This window comes from Rhinatrema bivittatum, chromosome 6 (assembly GCF_901001135.1).
Source record: "Rhinatrema bivittatum chromosome 6, aRhiBiv1.1, whole genome shotgun sequence".
Taxonomy (NCBI): Eukaryota; Metazoa; Chordata; class Amphibia; order Gymnophiona; family Rhinatrematidae; genus Rhinatrema; species Rhinatrema bivittatum.
Genome location: NC_042620.1, coordinates 46,313,549 through 46,327,762, shown reverse-complemented (window position 1 = coordinate 46,327,762; position 14,214 = coordinate 46,313,549). Strand labels below are relative to the sequence as shown.

At 42.8% G+C, this 14,214-nt stretch overlaps 1 protein-coding gene across 1 annotated transcript in view; it reads left to right on the top strand.

Moving 5' to 3' along the window:
* ACTR3 (actin related protein 3) overlaps nt 1-14,214 on the top strand; it is a 140,274-nt gene that overhangs the window by 66,585 nt on the left and 59,475 nt on the right. Inside the window, exons 4-5 of the mRNA XM_029605349.1 lie at nt 340-450; nt 11,145-11,240. Of these exons, the coding sequence (XP_029461209.1) occupies nt 340-450; nt 11,145-11,240 (207 nt within the window). The remainder of the gene's footprint in view (nt 1-339; nt 451-11,144; nt 11,241-14,214) is intronic.

Here is a 14,214-nt window from a genome sequence, read left to right as displayed (position 1 = left end):
AAAACAAATAAGAGAATTACAATCAGGTAATGAGCTTAAAAGGTGACAACGTTTACAGAGTCTGGTAGTGATTCTAGAAAAGAGCAGGGTCGCAAGGTGGGCAGTCGTCATACATTATGCACTCCAAAGTTTGACTTCAAAGAGCCAGGTTTTCAATAGTAGTCTGAAAAATCATGAGAGGAATCAGAACCATAAGGGAGTACATTTGATGAGGTGGAGTTAAGAAAAGAATGTTCTTACAGACAGAAACTATTTTAACTATTCATAGACATCTTTCAGTGTAATGAAGGTAGCCTTTAAACTTTTCCAGCTCTTATTGAGATTTTTATCTTCTAATAGTGGCCAATCCGTCATGGTATTGTGGAAGATTGGGACTTGATGGAGAGATTTATGGAACAAGTTATCTTTAAATTGCTAAGGGCAGAACCTGAAGACCATTACTTTCTCTTGGTAAGTAGCAGTGTGTTCTTAATAAAAGAGAATCTTACAGCTACGATTTCCAGTTCGTACTTTGCTCTATGCAAAAAAATTGTGTACCGTGAATTAAAGTATTAAAAGGCTGCTTTTCCAGAGTACTACTGTTTAGAAAAAATTCCTTGGTGAGCAACGAAAAATTATCTAGAAGTCTTTTTCTCAAGTGGATCAAAAGTAGGACAAAACCATCATTTTTCTGTGGTTGAAACTGAGCCAGCAGTGTGGTGTATATTCAAAAATGGCAGGATGGCTACAAGAACAGAACACAATTTGCTCTGTCGACAAGCAGGGCCGAATTAGCTTTAAAATGTGGGTGGCATTGGATGGCACTGAACAGACCCTTTTTCTAGCTCCATAAATTTTTACTACTGAGCATGCATGGGAGTTCCCACATGCGAGACCCTCAGTCTTATTTTGTCGGAGATTCTGCATGGACATTTTCGCTCTCAATCTCATACTCTCGCATCTTTACTTCACTCCTTCAAAAGTTTCTTCTTCAAGTTGCCTCACTGCCTTGGCAGCCCCACAACAGAATTTTGCAGTGCTACAAAAAATAAAAATATCTGACTCCAAGAAGACCATCTCCAGTGGCTTCAAATACTGTGTATTGGCTACAAGATGTCTATCACTGACAGTCACATTGTTACAGATGCATGGGACCAAATCATGACTCAGCCAGTTTCTCTGACACTGACCGGATGTTGCTGAGATCCCAGAGGAACAGGGACTGGAAGATGCTACAGCTTCGTAGGGTGGTAAAAAGTTGGAGTCTTTCCTCCTCTTGGAGCAGGATCTCTTCAGGCTCCCTCTGTGCTGAATCCAGCAGGTGCTCCTCAAGCAAAGCTCCCCCAACAGTGGCGCTGGGTGTCTGATCTTCTATAGTTCAGGGGTCAAGTAAGATAGAAAGGCATCGTGAGCGGGGTTCAGCGGGCCACTTCCCCCTCCTATGGGGCTTGGCACAGAAAAAAGCAGTGCTATGTGTTGGAGCCAGCGGTGTAGTCAACACCACTCAAGCATGCATCATACACACACTGGCCCTCTGTGCCATCGTGCATTCTAGGCAGGAACAGGCCTTGTGTGATGGGGATTCTGGAAATGTTTCACTTGCGTCCCTCCAAGTTGACATTTTATTGCTATCTCACCTCCTCGATCATGGACATAGTTTGGAGACTCCAGCTCCAATATGCTGTTGTGCCTCCAGGCTCTATGCTATGAAAGTCAATGGGAAGTTCTTGCCTCTTGCCAGCAGGGTCCCTCAGTGGCCTTTAATACTTGCTGTCTAATCCTCCAGGCTGTATGGCTTGGAGCATGAGGGCCATGTTCTGTGCAGCCTCACATATAAGCCTGCCTGCCTTATACCCTGCCTGTGCCACAGCTTGGTCTCGGATCTTTTTAGTTTACCCCTGCTTTTGGCCTCATTTTGGGTTGTCTTGCATTCTTGCTTCTTGTTCTTGGCCTTCTTGCCTTGTATTCTTGTTCCTTGTTTCTTTGCTGTATCTACCTGAGTTTGGGTCCTAATCTCTGTCCTGTTCTGCTTTTGTCTTGTTCCCTGCCCTCTCAAACTCTGGTTCTATTTGTGTTCTGACCTTACTTTTAAGGTTGGTCCCTCTTTCTGTTCATGTACTCTGCCCTGTCCTGTTCCAGCTGCAGGTTTGTCCCACTCCTGTAGGCTTTCTAATACCTGGTATATGTTTCTGCTCCATGTTAAAGTCCTGCCAGCCATCACCTTGAGGGTTCAACCCAAGAAGAAGGTGGCCAGTACAGGCAGAAGATATTTGATTCCTGGCCTGCTTCAGCCAGCATCTAGATCTGCTCCTGTCCTAGGGGTCAGAATATCAGCAGTATGCTGTGATACATGCAGGCACTAATGCAGTTAGTTCAGGACAGGTCCCTTCCTGAAGTCCAGTAGGATTTTCACAGGAGGATGACATAATAGTCTACAGACTAGGTGGCTGAATTGGTAAATATTTTCTTTACCTCATTGGCAGCCAGTGACACGGAGGGCACCCTTCAATCTCTTGTGTCCATAATGTTGCATTTGTTTCCCCAAGTAGGGAGTCCCTCTGGCCTCAGGAGCTCCCATCAGAGGTCCCAGTAGTGAGATCTAGCTCTCAGTTGGGATGTACTATCTCTTTGTGGAGGTGTAGTGAGGAATATAACAATAAAGGAAATCACTTCTAAGTGTGTATAGAAAACTTAGATTTATTATGATGAATATTTAGAATAACGGGCGTTTTGAACATCAGATAATGTATTAAACTTGATAGTGGATGACAAGTATTAAACAAGTCTTAACACAATTATTGTTACAGTTTATACCATGTATACTATATAAGTAGCTCTGCACATATTATCTAGGGATCATTAAGGGTATAGAGGTAATGTGGATTAATTCTAAATTTATGCCTTTCATCTCTGCATTGACACTTTCTCTGAATCATTCTGATGAGCAAAATTAGTAGCTTCAGGAATGTAAGTACGGAGACGGACTGAATATGCAAAGATGTCGCCTTCCTTCAATTTTCTTTGTCTCTAAAAATTCAACAGTACTTTTTAATACTCTTCTTAGATGCCTTAGGAATGCAGCCGGACGTTTAATTGGATTCAGTATGTTCAAATTCCCATCAGAGGACTTATATAGTAACGACGGCAGAAAAAGACCAAGTGGTTCATCCAGTCTGCCCAGCAAGTTTCTTATTGTAGTAACTGCTGCTCTATGTGGTTACCCTCAAACTTTATTTTAAGGCTAGTAATATTTACAATCAAAGCCAAGCACTATCAAACCCATAATAACATTACTGCTAACATTTTTTTACAGGGTGAGCAGTCGTCTTGATAATTCAGACAGTGCGATTGAATGTGCTTTGCTTTTGGACTTCACCATAAAAGCAGTCCTGTGCTTTTTTCCTAATGTCCGTGTATCAGTACCCCGGATAGTGAAAGTCAGGGTTCAGTGTTGGCCGTCATCTGAATCCTATTCCTTTTTTTCCCCTCCCGCTGTCAAAGCAGAGAACAAGGTTTCAGTTGCATCAAAATGATGAAAGGTAATTTGGTTAAGGGGTAATTACCATGTATTCTGTTACGGGAAGTAGCTGCCGCTCCGTGCGAGTTACCCCCTTGCACCCTTTCTTTCATTTCCACCTCTAGTCTTTAAGGATCCACAATGTTTATCCCATGCCTTTAATTTTACTGTTTTCATCTTCACTGCCTCCAGAAGAGCATTCCAGGTATCCAATACCCTTTCCATGAAGAAATATTTCCTATGTTAGTTCTGAGTCATCACCCCCCTAGTTCTGTTTGCTTTCCAACAGAAAAGGTTCGAGGATCGTGCATCATTAGACTTTCAGATATCTGAAAGGTTTTATCGTATCTCCCCTGCATCTCCTCTCTTCCCTGGTATACATATTTAGAGCCTTCAGCTTCTCTTCATAAGTCTCCTGATATAGACCCCACACTATTTTGATCGCCTTTGTAACGTCTCCATTTTGTCTATCCTTTTTGATATACGGTCTCCAGAACTGAACACAGTTCTCCAGGAGAGTCCTCACCAAAGATTTAATATACAATGTCTCATGTGATTAGCCATGAATGAGATTCAGCAGAGAACCTTCTGCTACCCTGTAAAACAGAGGTGGGCAAACTATGGCCCTCAGGCCAAATCCGGCCCATCAGTGCGTTTCTTCTTATAACTGCTGCATCACGTGTGCCCCAGCGATGCTGAGATCTGCCTGTCTGAGTGCCAAAATTGGCGCTTTTGTTGATGCAGTGAAAAGTGCAACATCAGGCATGTCCAGGCGTCGGCGCAATGGCCTGGAGATGATGTGCCCCATGGTACGATGGTGGCATTTAATGTGCTGCCAGTGAGGAGAGGCCCCAACCAATGGTGACCTGCCAGTGGGCTTCCAGCATTCAGCTGGCAGGTAGAAAACGATGTCCTGGGGAGGAGGGGGTGAGAAATATTGTTTAGTAAACTGAAAGAGAAGTATGACTAAAGGAATGAAGGTGGTGAGTGACAGAGGGGAGGGAGAGGGTGATTGATGGAAAGGGATGAGTAACTAAGAGGGAAGCGGGGTGAGTGACAGAGGGAGGGGATTGAGTGGGGGAGAGAGTGACTAGGGAGATATTGAGGGGTAAGTGAGATGAAAGGGAAGAGGAGTGAGTGGGAGAATGAATGAGAGGGAAGGAGGTTGAGTAACAGAGGGAAGGGGTAGGAGGAAATAGGGGAGTGAAAAAGAGGGTAGAAAGGTGCATGAGTATACATGTGTGTATGAGAGAGAAGGAAATTTTTATGTTCCCTCCTTTCCTTCCCCCCCCCCTACTAATCCACTACAATATCAGGGTGACTAGAAATGAAAATTTTCCCGGTTATTAGTTTTAATTATTAGGTGTTTGGTGTGTCTGATATTTTGAAATATGATTGATTTTTTTTGGGAAATGTTTTAAAGGTATTTTTTTTACTCTTCTTAATTAGATACTCTGTCATCTGTTCTTTTTGTTAGTATTGTTTATTCACTATTATGGTTGATTTATATTTTGTTTTATGAGGAATATGGTGTTTCTGTTTTTGCATTATTGCACTGCATACAATTGTGGTTTCTAGTTGTTTTTTTGTCTTCACCTTTCTATTTATACTTTATGGCCTTTTTTATTCTTATTTGGTGAGGGTCTGTCTGTTCTGCATTTGTGATAGAGGTAACCTTATAGTTGAGGACACCTTATAGGTTTTTGCTGATTTTGGTAGAGGCTGGGATTCATGATTGAAGGGGATCCTTGGGTGCTAAAAATGATGAGGCTTAAGTCTGCTGGATACTGAAATGCCTGTAGCAAGTGCTGGGGGTTTGATTACTATGTTAAGGAGCTCCAAGGGGGACCTCCCCCCCCACCGCCCACTCTAGCTCTCGATGTAGTTCATAATTTGTAATATGGTCCCAGCACAAAGAAAAATTGCCTACCCCTGCTATAACAGACCCATACTGGAGGGAGGGATTTAAAGGCAGCAGAATCCTAAAGCCATCCCAGAAGATGTCTATTTGTACATTATTGCTGAAGCCAGTTGTCTGCATATTCTTCTGCTGAAATCAGCATATTGCATGTTGTCCAGATTCTTATCCTTCAATCTTTAGAATATTGGTGGCCCTTTCTCTTGTATTGGAACACATGCAAAAACTTCAGTTAAAGTCTTCAGCCCTTTTTATTAGTCATCTTTAGTATGAGCAATTCAAAGCAGCAAAAAAATACAAGAATCAAACAATTACTCCATCACCCTACACAGGAATCTGGCTAGTCTGAGGAGGGCACAAGGTAGGTACATCATTGTCTGGAGCATTCCCTAGCATTATTGATCTCCAAGACTGCAGTGGACCCTACCCTGATTGCCTTATTCTTCATCAGGATCATGGGGTAGTATTCCTTCACTTCTTGATTCCGAAGAAGGTTCTATGGGGATTCCCTCAGACCCCATACCTCACTTGTTGAAACAGATTTCCACCAGAAAACTTCTCATACTCTAAATTTCTCGACAAGTTGGGCAAGGTGATTGGTGTCAACTTCCATAAGAACAAAAATCCCCACGCTGAGGTTTTCGGGCGACTTTGCATTCTGGAAATACCGGTACCTTCCAAACCTGCAGTGATCCTGATTCATGAAATCCTGTGGGATGTACAAATGAGAGTATGGGAGAGTCCTGCCTCCTGCTCCCTAGTAGCCGGGAAACTGGATTTAAATGCAGAATTCAATAGTCTCATGAGTTTGTGATAGTCCAACTGTCACACCAGTCAGTGGTAATGGCACTAAAATGTGCTAAAAAGACTAGGATCTTTTCCATCACCCCTCTGGGTAAGTCTCTTCATTCCATGTAATGCTCTTAGGCAAGTTTATTGTTTCACTGTAAACCGGTTTGATTTGCATCCAATGCTAGAAGATCGGTATATAAAAAACCAAAAATAAATAAATATTGAAAAGCACCGGTCCAAGTACAGATCCCTGAGGAGCTCCACTGTTTAACTTTTTCCACTGAGAAAACTGACCATTTAATCCTACTCTGTTCCTGTCTTTTAACCAGTTTGCAGTCCACGAAAGGACATCGCCTCCTATCCCATGACATTTTAGTTTTCTTAGAAGCTTCTCATGAAGGACTTTGGCAAACGCCTTCTGAAAATCCAATTACACCACATCTACTGGTTTACTGTTATCCACGTTTATTAACCCCTTCAAAAAAATGTAGCAGGTTTGTGAGGCAAAACTTCCCTTAGGTAAATCCATGCTGGCTGTGTACTACTAAACTATGTCTATATGTTCTGTGATTTTGTTCTTTAGAATAGTTTCCACTATTTTTCCCGGCACTGAAGTCAGGCTCACCACTTTATAATTTCCTGATTCACCGCTGGAGCCCTTCTTAAATATTGGGGTTACATTGGTCACCCTCTAGTCTTCAGGTACAAAGGATTTTAATGATAGGCTACACATTTTTACTAATAGTTCAGAAATTTCAATTTTGAGTTCTTTCAGAACCTGGAGGTGTTTACCATCCGATCCAGGTGATTTGCCACTCTTCAGTCCGTCCATCTGGCCTACCACATCTTCCAGGTTTACTGCAACTTGGTTCAGTTCATCTGAATCATCACCCATGAAAACAAGTCTCCGGAACTGGAATCTGCCCAGTATCCACATTAGTAAACATGGAAGCAAAGAATTAATTTAGTCTTTCTGCGATTACTTTATCTTCCCAGATCCCCCTCCATCAACTATTTCAAGTATAACTTCAGTAAACTATAAACTGTGCTCCACGTAACCAGTATAAGCAGTGTCACTGTCATAGAGAGCCTTCTCACGTATACGAAATCCAGAAACTAGTCTGGGTAAAAGTTTATCCCGGCTCTTCAAGTTCCACTGTTCATCCGGATCTCCGGCACAGGCGCCTGCCACCTTTGTCCACTCTTTTCCACCGGGGTCTGTCTTCCTTCCGAATATTGCTCGCTGAGGTAGTATCCTTACTTCCCTGCGATCCAGCCGCTCTCAGAATGTCCTCAGCTTCCATGACCTTATGTACTCTGGAGGAAACCCCGCTAATTGTAAATTGCAGGCCAAATGGAAAAAGCCAGCGGTATCGTATATTTTGGGAGCGCAGAATGCTTATTATGTCCCGGAATTCCCTCCTCTTCCTGATGGTGGAGAGAGCCAGGTCTTGAAATACCTCAATTTTATGTTCCTTCCACTTGATAGTGCCCATAGTCCTGGCTGCTTGCACCACCTTCTCCTTGACCAGGAAGCTATGAAAACATGCAACAATATCCCGAGCCTGGTTGTTGCGTGGGTTCCCAAAAGCTGTATGGGCCCTCTCCAGAACCACTTCGCGTGATCTTCCTGCAGTGCCGTCAGGGTCCAGAAGAAAAGCACAGATGTCTTGCACCACTTGAAAACAGTCTCTAAAGTCTTCTCCCTCTGGCACCCCTCTAAATCGGAGATTCACCCTCATGGCTCTGTTTTCCATATCCTCCACATGCATTTGCAACTCCTCCTGTGCGTCCCTGAACTTGCCTTGCTCGTCCCGCATGTTATCCAGCTCCGTATGAATTTCCTCCTTGCTGTTCTCATTTTCATCCGCTCGCCGCTCCAATTCCCGGACATCGGTTTTAATGTCTTCAATCATGGCGCCCAGCTCCTGGCGGAATCGGGCCATATCACCCCTTAATTCCTGGAACCACATCTGGAATTCGTGCCGGGTCGGTACCTCCGTGTGCCCAACCGCTACTGCTGTCTCCGAATCGTCCTCAGTCTCGCGGGCCGGCGCCATCTTGTCACCTTCCCCTAGGATCACGGATGCGGTTGCCGATGCAAATGAAAAGCGGTTCAAGTCCGTTTTTTTCCCGCGGAGTTGTCATCTGGCCAGCTACGGGACTCAGTTAAGCAGAGTTCGAGAATTTTTAAGCCAGTTTTCGCACCGATGGAGGAGGATCTGCACCAGAGGAGGGGGAGCTGAGATCTCAAGCGGCCATCTTAGCAGGTGACGTCACCGCGCTCCTATTTTTTTTTTTTATAAACTTTCTTGCTTTGATAACTTAAACTTTCTATTGATAACATTTCCTTTTTCCTTCCTTTCTCCAAATTTTTGAAAAAATGGCTGATATCACATTTCTGGAAGTTTATGGTTTGAAATAGTGTGCACTAGAGATGTGAATTGGAACTGAAATCCGAACCGATTCTGGTTCCGATTCACATCTCTAGTGTGCACAGCCTGTGATGAAGTGTCACCAGCGTTTGTCTCCCTGATGCAGCCCATATTGGGCAAAACGCTGACAGTGTAAGCTTTAAAAGAGTTTAGAAGTTTTTTGAATTTGGAAGCTCAAGTAATTGGGAGAAAGGAAGGAAGGTCCTGGGAGTTTCACTTCAAAAGAGTCTGACTGTGACACTTATGTGAACCAACCCTACTACCATTCCCTATCATAAATCAAAATTATTTATATATATATATATATATATATATATATATATATATATAATTAACTGAATGAAACAATTTTTTAAAGATGGAAGGCAGGTGTTTCATACTTAGCAAACAGATGGTTCCATCAAAAACATGTGAGAGATTGCAATGCTGGAGGTCTGCTTATCTGCTCATATTATGGAGATATAAACATCGTTTTGGTCTGTAAGAAGATAAAGCTTTCCCCTAATGAAGGATTTATGATTTGAAACACAGCCTCATCAAGCTTGATCACCTTTTAAGCGTGATAGTGCAAGTATTTTCCTAAGTGGGACAGTGCAAGTATTTTCAAGCATTTTTATGGATTGCTGGTAATCTATCTTGCATTTTTTTATGGTGTGTGTATGTGTGTGTGTGTGTGTGTATGTATATATATATGTATATAGATATAGAGATATATATATATATATAATCATAAAAAATAAAATATTAACTGTTTGAATATTGGTGGTTGGTTAGGTGTTTATGATTATTAATGAGTGCCATGGGTAACCTGGATGGAACAGTCTGTTGGCTAAGTATGAAGCCCCTGCCTTCCATCTTTAAAAATTTTGTTTCATTCAGTTAATATATATACATTTTGTTTTGTGATAGGGAATGGTAATAGGGTTGGTTCAATAGGTTACATTCACTATGTGGAAATTTGTTTTTTGGTTTGACACCTGTGACCTTTTACACAATAAAAGGTTAATTCTAAAAAAAAAAAAAAAAAAAAAAAAAGTTATCAATGGAAAGTTGCTTATTAAAGCAAGAAAGTTTATTAAAAAAAAATAAGAAATTAAGACACTACTGAGATCTAGAGGTTTCTCAACTAATGATGGGTGCCTCACTTTACATAATCACAGGTGGGTATTTTTTAATGTGTCTCTTGCCTAAAAATCAAGGGTTGAGCTAGGGATGGGTGGGAAGGAAAGACAGACACTAACTCCCTCTGGCTTGCTTATTCTCTCACACACACAAACTCTAAAAAATAAAATAAATATGTATTTTTATATACCGCGGCACGTTTGGAGCATCACCTCGGTTTATATGTAACAATAATGCAGCAACAGGCTTTACAAGTAACACATAAGGAGAATAATATAGCAACAGGGTTTGTACAGTAAACAAATATAGTAACAGGAAGTGAATAACCGATGGAATTATGTACATTAATGAAATGGGAGAATGGCAAAATGAAAGAGAGGGATGTTGGAATTGAGGAAGGGAGGGGAGGATAGGGAGAAAAGAGTAGCTGGAGAAAAGATTTCTGAGCTTATATTAGGGGGGTGACAGTGGAATGGGTGGATCTTCGGACGGAGGGGGGGGGGCGGTCGACCATTGAGGAGGTGGAGAGGAGGGTGGTATGGTTCAGTTGAATGCTTGTTCACCTCTAAGATTTCCCAATGCTATATTTCCCAATCCTATTCAACCACCATTAAGTTGATCTTCACCCAAAGGATTGAAAGGTTAGGTATTCGCATGCTCTACCATTCCTCTTCTACTGCAAAGGGTGTGGGGCCTCTGGAAGCTGGGTCTGTGGAGTTCAAAGCTTGGATTGCTCACTGTGACCTCTGGACTCCTCTCCCGGGGGATGTTGGGAACAGTATGCAGATGAGCCTTCCGGTTCTTTTCTACTGAAAAGGGTGTGGGGCCTCTGGAAGCTGGGGCTTTGGAGTTCAAAGCCCGGATTGCTCGCTATGACCTCTGGTGTCCTCTCCTGGGGTATGATGGGAACAGTATGCAAATTTTCTTATTAAAAACGGAGGTTATCGATAGACAGCAGGATCAATTAGCCATGCTTAATACCTACCAACCACCCTCGAGAGTCAACAACCTAGCCAAAGGTATGATCTACAATTGACTGGGGGGCTCAAGAAGGCAGTACATGTGCAGGAATGCAAATGCATGCTCGGTAGTAAAACTTTACTAAACTAGATAGATGGGCCTGTTTGACGCCATCAGATGATATCACCCACATGTGGCTAATTCAACCTGTCTATGGAGAACTCCCATTTATGGTAAGCATATTTGCTTCTGAGTGTAACTCACTTATTAAAGACTGTACATGCTCTAATTACTTTGTCTATTACAGACTTATTCTGAAGTGTCAATTATTGGTACTTGTGACAGATTCTTCTCCTTTACTTGGTGGTGAAGTAAAAAAGTAGCAGTTTGAGCTTGAACAAGTTGTTTTTTTACTCAACAGACTGAACCCCCTTTAAATACGCCGGAAAACCGAGAATATACTGCTGAAATTATGTTTGAGTCTTTCAACATTCCAGGCCTGTACATTGCTGTTCAGGTGAGAATACAGTTTTTGTTTTTTTTATTACAGTGTGTTGCCCTAACTTGACTAAGGCATTTGTAAAAATCAAAAGGGTAATATTATTTTTAGTGTGTTTGGAATGGGTTTAAAATGTGGGCCAAGAGCATGAAAAATGTGTAATGTAGATTAGAGATTGTGTTCTAGAAGATGTAAAGTTAACTGCCCAGTACCTGGTGGGTCTCATTTTAGATTTTAATTAGTTGTGCATTGTTATATACTGTAATTTTATTTTGTTGTACACAACCTTGGGCAGTCTTTTTGGTCAGGGAGGTAGTTAGTAAGAACTTAAATCAAATGTGTGTATTTAAATCCTTTAAGTGGTAAGGAAATAATCTACTCTTATGCCAGAAGTCTAAGTAAGATGGGAGAATTAGAATTTGTAGCAGTGAATGATGACATAGACTTAATTGGCATCTCAGAGACATGGTAGACGAAGGATAACCAATGAGACAGTGCTATACCGGGGTACAAATTATATCACAATAACAGAGGAGCACCCGGGAGGCGGTGTGGCCCTTTGTGTCCGGGATGGCATGGAGTCCAACAGGATAAACATCCTGCATGAGACTAAATGCACAATCAAATCTTTATGGGTAGAAATCCCTTGTGTGTTAGGGAATACTCTAGTGATAGGAATATACGACTGTCCACCTGGCCAAGAAGGTGAGATGGATAGTGAAATGCTAAGAAAAATTAGGGAAGCTAACCAAATTGGTAGTGCACTAATAATGGGAGATTTCAATTACCCCAGTATTGACTGGGTAAATGTATCATCAGGACATGCTAGAGAGATAAAATTCCTGGATGGAATAAATGACAGCTTTATGGAGCAATAGGTTCAGGAACCTACAAGAGAGGGAGCCATTTTAGATGTGGTTTGGTGGATTTGGTGAGAGAGGTAATGGTGGTGGGGCCGCTTGGCAATAGTGATCATAATATGATAACATTTGAATTAATGACTGGAAGGGGGACAATAAGCAAATTCACGGCTCTTGTGCTAAACTTTCAAAAGAGAAACTGATAAAATGAGAAAAACAGTTAAAAAAACAAAAAGCAAACAAAAAAAAAAAAACTGACAGGAGCAGCTACAAAGGTAAAATGTGTGCAAGAGGCGTGGCCATTGTTAAAAAAAAAAAAAAAAAAAAAAAAAAACATCCTAGAAGCACAGTCCAGATGTATTCCACACATTAAGGATGGTGGAAGGAAGGCAAAACGATTACCAGCATGGTTAAGAGGTGAGGTGAAAACACTGCTCATTACTGGTTTGTTTAATGCCTGTTGTATTTTTGTAAGCTGTGTACATCAATAAAATATTTAAAACAAAAAAAAAAAAAAAGGTGAGGTGACAGAAGCTATTTTAGCCAAAAGATCTTCATTCAAAAATTGGAAGAGGGATCCAACAGAAGAAAATAGGATAATGCATAAGAGTTGGCAAGTTAAATGTAAGACATTGATAAGACAGGCTAAGAGAGAATTTGAAAAGTACTTGGCTGTAGAGGCAAAAACTCACAGTAAAAACTTTTTAAAATATATCCGAAGCAGAAAGCTTGTGAGGGAGTCAGTTGGACCGATAGATGATCGAGGGGTTAAAGGGGCACTTAGAGAAGATAAGGCCATCTCAGAAAGATTAAACTATTTCTTTGCTTAGGTGGTTCTCACAGAACAAGTAGGTTGGTAGTCCTCACATATGGGTGACATCACAGGATGGAGCCCAATCACGGAACACTTTTGTCAAAGTTTCCAGAACTTTGACTGGCCCCTACTGGGCATGCCCAGCATGGCACTAACCCTGCAGCCAGCAGGGGTCCCCCTTCAGTCTTCTTTTTTCCACACAGCAGTAGCCTCGCGGTTAAGGAGCTCTGCAGAGATTCCTGACAGGAATTTTCCTCACGGAATTACTAAAAGTTAATTTGCCCCACAGGGGTCCCTACTTTAACTTTTTCAAACCGCAGTACTTTAGTAAGTTTTTACCCGTTCTCCGTTGATTACCGTCTAGTTTGGCCCTCGCGGCCTACTGGCCATCGACCATACCGTGGCTCAATTTTTGCCATGGCATCAGGGTTCCGTCGGTACCCGGATTGTAATCGCACCATGTCCATCACAGACCCCCATAAATTATGTGTAATGTGTTTTGGACGAGAGCACTATGTCTTGACCTGCACCAAATGTGCCCTAATGACACCAAAAGGTCACAAAGCCAGAATGGAGAAGATGGCACTTCTCTTCCGTGCTCAAACCCCGACTCCGTCCATTGCATAGACGTCATCAGAACCGTCTGTCAACTTCGTGCCAACATCGACCACCGGCCGGTGACCGTCCGGCATCGACGACATCTCGGCCTTCAACACCCTCTACTCCCCCTCAGGACCGAGGGGATCGCAGAGACAAACATCGCCATTGAAAGTCTCAAACCATCGAGTGAGCGAAATCGACCTTGCCATCGTCCGAGCCACTGTCGAAGAAACCCCATCCAGAAAAGGCACCGACCTTTTCGGTGACCAGGTCACCGAGGCAACCCTCACCCGACAGGTTATCGGGAGCCACGACTCCGCCTTTAACACATACCTCTGCCTCCTTCTTCTGTTACGGAGCTGGGGCTGCTTGCTCCGGGTCTCCGAGAAGAACTGGACCGGATGGTTCAGGAGGCCATCGACAAGGCGATGCAATGACTCCAGGTTCCACAGACACCGGTACAGATTGTGGAACCGACCACCGACCTGATTCCGGCAGCGTTGGCACCGCTGCTCTCCAGGATGGAAGCGCTCATTGCCGCTTTTCCACCGATGGACCCTGGGTCACCGATGGCTCCGGTGCCCTCCCCACTTACTCTGTCATCGGGAGGAGAAACACAGTTCCGCATCCTTCCATCGGGAGTTCTGCCTCAGCCATCGATGCTGATACGTCCATCGCCATCGGTCCAACCATAGGTGCCGATATGCCCGTCGGCGCC